Genomic DNA, 6331 nt, shown 5'->3' with positions numbered 1-6331 from the left:
CCTGCTTATGTGTGTGTGTGTGTGCAGTTTTGTGTGCCTATGTGCACGTGTATATCTGTGTGTGCTCACGTGTGCATGTCTGTGTGTATGTGTGTGTGTGTGTGTGGGGGGGGGGGTGTGGATGGTATTGGAGGTGCCCAATATAGTGACAGTGTTCAGGTGACACAGACGCACACCCGGTGCTGAATAGGATGATGCACAGTTATATCTTCATTACTGGTGCTCACCTGACATTTGGCTGCCAATTTGCGGTTTAACAACCATCAAGAAGTGAGCATCTTCTGTGGATAACCACCATTCCCTGATAACAAGCCAACCCAACAAACACTGACCCACCCCACCAGCTCCTCTACCTCTCCATCAGACCAGGCAACGTCACCACTGGTATCAGATATTCACCCACAGCGGGAAAGGAAATTGTTGTTCTCCCGTCTAATTACAATCTAACCGCATGTTTGTTAAATCGTGTTGTTTATGGAGGTGTGACCTGCATTTTCAGATTTTCACCTTTCCTTTTAAGTCATTTTTAAAATTGCAAAGTGTTTTTGATGGCACATTATTAAAGGCACAGCATTTGCTGAAAGATTAACGTCAAAAAGAGTTACCATTTTCACGCAGAAAACACAGAACAGTACAGCACTGGTCTTGCCTTTTGTCCCACAGTGTTACATAGAATATAAACATTACAGCACAGTACAGGCCCTTCAGCCCACAATGTTGTGTTAACCTTCTCTACCGCCACGATGAACCCAAACTCAGGTTGGAAGAGCAACACCTCATCAATTTCCCCAGCTTTCGGTAATTTCTCCCCCTTCTCTCTTTTACCATTCCCCAATTACCCCTTCTCTTCTCCTCACCTGCCCCTCACCTCCTGATTTCTCTCCTACTCCCTTCTCCAGTCAGATTGCTTCCTCTTCAGCCCTTTGCCTTTTCCACCGTTCTCCTCACCTGGTCTCATCTAATTCCTGCCAGCTTGAACTCCTCCTCCCCCTCCCCCCCACCTTCTTATTCCAGTCTCAATGAAGGGTCTTGAACTGCATTTTTATTCCCCTCCATATTTGTTTCCTGATCTGCTGAGTTTCCCCAGCAATTTTGTGTCCGTGGCTCTGGATTTCCAGCAGCTGCAGAATCTCTTGTGCAGATGGTACAAACTGCTGCTCCCATGGAGTGAGTGACTGGTGGCGGACGGATGGCGGTGTCTGGTGTCAAACTTCTGGAGTGTTGTTGAAGCTGCCCTCTTGCAGGCAAGTGATGAGCGTCGCATCACACTCCCCACTTGAGGCTTATGGAGAGTAAGACAGGCTTTGGGGAGTAAGGGGGTGAGTTACTCACTGTAGGACTCCCACCCTCCGACCTTTTTCCGATGCAACACTGTGTATGAGGCTCAGTGATAACCCTCGGGATACTGATGATGGGTACCTCAATGATGGTACTGGCATAGAATGTCAAGGAACACCAATGAACTGGATAGCTTCTTACAATAGTTTCGCTATCATCATTACTGATCCTGACATTTATTAAATTTTTAGTTAATTTCCATCATGATTATTTAATCCGCCAGCCCCATCATGGGCAAAACCCTTCTCTCTATCGTGGACATCTTCAAGATGCAGTGCCTCAAATAAGTGAATCCATCAATAAGGATACTCATCAATCAGGGCATACCCTCTTCTCAATACTGCCATTAGGGAGAAGGTACAGGAGCCTGAAGACACACACTCAACATTTTGGGAACAGCTCCTTCCTCTCTGCCATCGGATTTCTGAATGGTCCATGAACTCATAAACACTATCTGGTTATCTTAAGAGCATAGAACATAGAACAATACAGCACAGTACGGGCCCTTTGGCCCTTGCTGTTGTTACGACTCTTTAATCTACTCCAAGATTAATCTAACCCGTCCTTTCCACACAGCCCTCCATTTTTCTATCATCCATGTGCCAATCTAAGAGTCTCTCAAATGTCCCTGATGTATCTGCCTCTACCACAAGCCCTGACAGGGCATTCCATGCACCCAATGCACTCAATGTATAAAAAACCTGCCTCTGACATTTCCCCTATACTTTCCTCCAATCACCTTAAAATTATGCCCCTTGCATTAGCCATTTCTGCCCTGCTCTATTTAGGCACTTTTATTTTTAACACTTCTTAGTCTACCTTATAGTATTTGTTTATGTATGGCACTGTACTGCAGCCACAAAACAACAAACTTCACAAGCTACCTCAGTGCCACTCAACCTGATTCTGCTTCAGGAAGGCCCTGGTTTCCATAAAGCACACCAGAACAGACATTTTATTGGAAGGGTTTAAAGGATCAGTTGTCACAAATAAGCTTAAACAGTTTCTGTGGAACGACGGATGACTACAGTGCTCAGATTGTCAACACAGCCATCATCCATCAGGCTTTCCTTACCCAGCTCCAAACCTGCCCTGGGGATGCCAGGGACATTTGTCACATGAGCTCCCATCCTCCAGTGCCCCTCCCATGGGAGTGCTACATGGTCGGTGATGGGAGGGATTACCCCGGCTCCGTGAGCAGATGAAAACTTATCTTCATTAGTCAGGGGAATGAGTTCCAGAGTCCCGAGGTAATGTTGCAGGCGTATAAAACTCTGGTTAGACTACGCTTGGAGCATTGTTGATGTTTTCGGCCAAGACCCTTCATCAGGAGGGTCCTGGTGAAGGGTCTCGGCCCGAAACGTCGACTGTACCTCTTCCTATAGATGCTGCCTGGCCTGCTGCGTTCACCAGCAATTTTTGTGTGTGTTGCTTGAAATTCCAGCATCGGCAGATTTCCTTGTGCTTGGAGCATTGTGTTCACTTCTGGTGTCCTCATTATGGGAAGGATGTGAAAGCTTTCGAGGGGGTTCAGAGGAGATTTACCAAGATGTTGATAGATCATAGAGCATGCCTGATAAGGAAAGGTTGAGTGAGCTGGGCTTTTCTCTTTGGAGTGAATGATGAGGGGTTACTTGATAGAGATGTGCAAGGTGATAAGAGGCACAGCCAGAGACTTACCCCCAGGGTGAAAGTTGCTAATAGCAGAGGAGATAACTTAAAGGTGATTTTAGAAATGTATAGGTCAGAGGTAGTTTGTTTTACACAGAGAGTGGTGGCTATGTGGACCGCCCAGCCAGTGATGGTGGCAGATGCAGATACATTCGGGGCATTCAAGAAACTCTCAGATATGCACATAGGTAATAGGAAAATAGAGGGCTCTGCGGGAGGGAAAGATTAGATTGATCTCTGAGTAGGTTAAAAGGTCAGCACAATATAGCAAGCCAGAGGGCCTATACTGTGCTGTAGTGCTCTGTATTGGTCAGGCCACGGTGCTCTTGGAGAGAGCGAGCACTGAGCAGAAGGGCCAAGTGGCAAGCTTCTGCGCAGTGGCCATGACTGTGGTCCACACTGTGCTCTCGTTCAGGAGGCCTGGTGAAGGGGTAGTGCCAGGCTGCCCCAGCCATGGCCCCGGTGCGGAGAGCCGGATGGGGCAGTGTTTTGGCCCCAGCTGGGAGGGGGGCTGTGTGGGGGCCACGGTCCCAGGTGTCCCCTGGTGGGCCCACGGTGGTGGGAGACCACCTGCAGCTCCCTGCTGTGTGGCTGGGTGAGGCTCTTCAGCTGGAGATAGATCTTGTCGTCAGGGATGGCCATGGTGTTGGTGTCGAATCCCAGCGCTCTCACCACAGACTCCCGGAAATCCACCAGCTGCAGAAGAACAGACAGTCACTCACCGGACATTTGCCCACTAGATGTGTTCTTACCAGACATTTCCCCACTGGATATTTTCCCATTGGATTTTTGTCCACTGGACATTGGCCTACTGTATGTTTGGTCACTGGACATTTTCCCACTGGATGTTTGCTCTCTGAACATTTGCCCAGTGGACACTGACACACTGAATGTTTGCCCACTAGATGTTTTCCCAGTGGGCGTTTACCCACCACCTTCATCTCGATTTCCATGGAACTGTACAGAACAGCAGCAGGCCCTTCGGCTCATCATGTGGTGCCAGACTAATCAAACCAGTAAATAAATGCAACACACATCAAAGTTGCTGGTGAATGCAGCAGGCCAGGCAGCATCTCTAGGAAGAGGTACAGTCGACGTTTCAGGCCGAGACCCTTCGTCAGGACTAACTGAAGGAAGAGTGAGTAAGGGATTTGAAAGGGGGAGGGGGAGGGGGAGGGGGAGATCCGAAATGATAGGAGAAGACAGGAGGGGGAGGGATAGAGCCAAGAGCTGGACAGGTGATAGGCAAAAGGGGATACGAGAGGATCATGGGACAGGAGGCCCAGGGAGAAAGAAAGGGGGAGGGGTGAAGCCCAGTGGATGGGCAAGTAGTGAGAGGAACAGAGGGAGAAAAAGGAGAGAGAGAGAGAGAGAGAAAGAATGTGTGTGTAAAAATAAATAATGGATGGGGTACGAGGGGGAGGTGGGGCATTAGCGGAAGTTAGAGAAGTTGATGTTCATGCCATCAGGTTGGAGGCTACCCAGACGGAATATAAGGTGTTGTTCCTCCAACCTGAGTGTGGCTTCATCTTTACAGTAGAGGAGGCCGTGGATAGACATGTCAGAATGGGAATGGGATGTGGAATTAAAATGTGTGGCCACCGGGAGATCCTGCTTTCTCTGGCGGACAGAGCGTAGGTGTTCAGCAAAGCGGTCTCCCAGTCTGCGTCGGGTCTCGCCAATATATAGAAGGCCACATTAGGAGCACCGGACACAGTATATCACCCCAGCCGACTCACAGGTGAAGTGTCGCCTCACCTGGAAGGACTGTCTGGGGCCCTGAATGGTGATAAGGGAGGAAGTGTAAGGGCATGTGTAGCACTTGTTCCGCTTACAAGGGTAAGTGCCAGGAGGGAGATCAGTGGGGAGGGATGTGGGGGGGGGACGAATGGACAAGAGAGTCGCGTAGGGAGCGATCCCTGCGGGAAGCGGGGCGGGGGGAGGGAAAGATGTGCTTAGTGGTGGGATCCCGTTGGAGGTGGCGGAAGTTACGGAGAATAATATGTGGACCCGGAGGCTGGTGGGGTGGTAGGTGAGGACCAGGGGAACCCTATTCCTAGTGGGGTGGCGGGAGGATGGAGTGAGAGCAGATGTACGTGAAATGGGGGAGATGCGTTTGAGAGCAGAGTTGATAGTGGAGGAAGGGAAGCTCCTTTCTTTAAAAAAGGAGGACATCTCCCTCGTCCTGGAATGAAAAGACTCATCCTGAGAGCAGATGCGGCGGAGACGGAGGAATTGCGAGAAGGGGACGGCATTTTTCCAAGTGACAGGGTGAGAAGAGGAATAGTCCAGACAGCTGTGAGAGTCAGTAGGCTTATCGTAGACATCAGTGGATAAGCTGTCTCCAGAGACAGAGACAGAAAGATCTATAAAGGGGAGGAGGTGTCGGAAATGGACCAGGTAAACTTGAGGGCAGGGTGAAAGTTGGAGGCGAAGTTAATAAAGTCAACGAGCTCAACATGTGTGCAGGAAGCAGCGCCAATGCAGTCGTCGATGTAGCGAAGGAAAAGTGGGGGACAGATACCAGTATAGGCTTGGAACATGGATTGTTCCACAAAGCCAACAAAAAGGCAGGCATAGCTAGGACCCATACGGGCGCCCATAGCTACACCTTTAGTTTGGAGGAAGTGGGAAGAGCCAAAGGAGAAATTATTAAGAGTAAGGACTAATTCTGCTAGACGGAGCAGAGTGGTGGTAGAGGAGAACTGATTAGGTCTGGAATCCAAAAAGAAGCGGAGAGCTTTGAGACCTTCCTGATGGGGGATGGAAGTATATAGGGACTGGACATCCATGGTGAAAATAAAGCGGTGGGGGCCAGGGAACCTAAAATCATCGAAAAGTTTAAGAGCGTGAGAAGTGTCAGGAACATAGGTCGGAAGGGATTGAACAAGGGGTGATAAAACAGTGTTGAGGTATGCAGAAACGAGTTCGGTGGGGCAGGAGCAAGCTGAGACAATAGGTCGGCCAGGACAGGCAGGTTTTTGGATCTTGGGTAGGAGGTAGAAACGGGAAGTGCGGGGTGTGGGAACTAGAAGGTTGGTAGCAGTGGATGGGAGATCCCCTGAGCGGATAAAGTCGGTGATGGTGTGGGAGACAATGGCCTGGTGCTCCTTAGTGGGGTCACGATCGAGGGGTAAATAAGAGGAGGTATCCGCGAGTTGTCGCTGTGCCTCGGCGAGGTAGAGGTCAGTGCGCCAGACTACAACAGCACCCCCCCCCCGCTTATCGGCGGGTTTAATAATAAGGTTAGGATTAGTGCGGAGGGAGTGGAGAGCAGAGCATTCGGAAGGAGTAAGGTTGGAATGGGAACAAGATGCGGTGA

At 49.7% G+C, this 6331-nt stretch overlaps 1 protein-coding gene across 2 annotated transcripts in view; it reads right to left on the bottom strand.

Moving 5' to 3' along the window:
* Positions 1–2775: 2775 nt before the first annotated feature.
* LOC134345245 (coiled-coil domain-containing protein 170-like) overlaps positions 2776–6331 on the bottom strand; it is a 125045-nt gene continuing 121489 nt past the window's right edge. For both annotated transcript variants that reach the window (XM_063045623.1, XM_063045613.1), the window contains exon 13: positions 2776–3705. In XM_063045623.1, the coding sequence (XP_062901693.1) occupies positions 3421–3705 (285 nt within the window). In that variant the 3' untranslated portion in view covers positions 2776–3420. The remainder of the gene's footprint in view (positions 3706–6331) is intronic.

The sequence above is a fragment of the Mobula hypostoma genome, chromosome 1 (genome assembly GCF_963921235.1).
Source record: "Mobula hypostoma chromosome 1, sMobHyp1.1, whole genome shotgun sequence".
NCBI classification, from domain to species: domain Eukaryota; kingdom Metazoa; phylum Chordata; class Chondrichthyes; order Myliobatiformes; family Myliobatidae; genus Mobula; species Mobula hypostoma.
The sequence above is the reverse complement of the archived record's forward strand: the minus strand, read 5'-3'. Positions and strand labels throughout refer to the sequence as shown.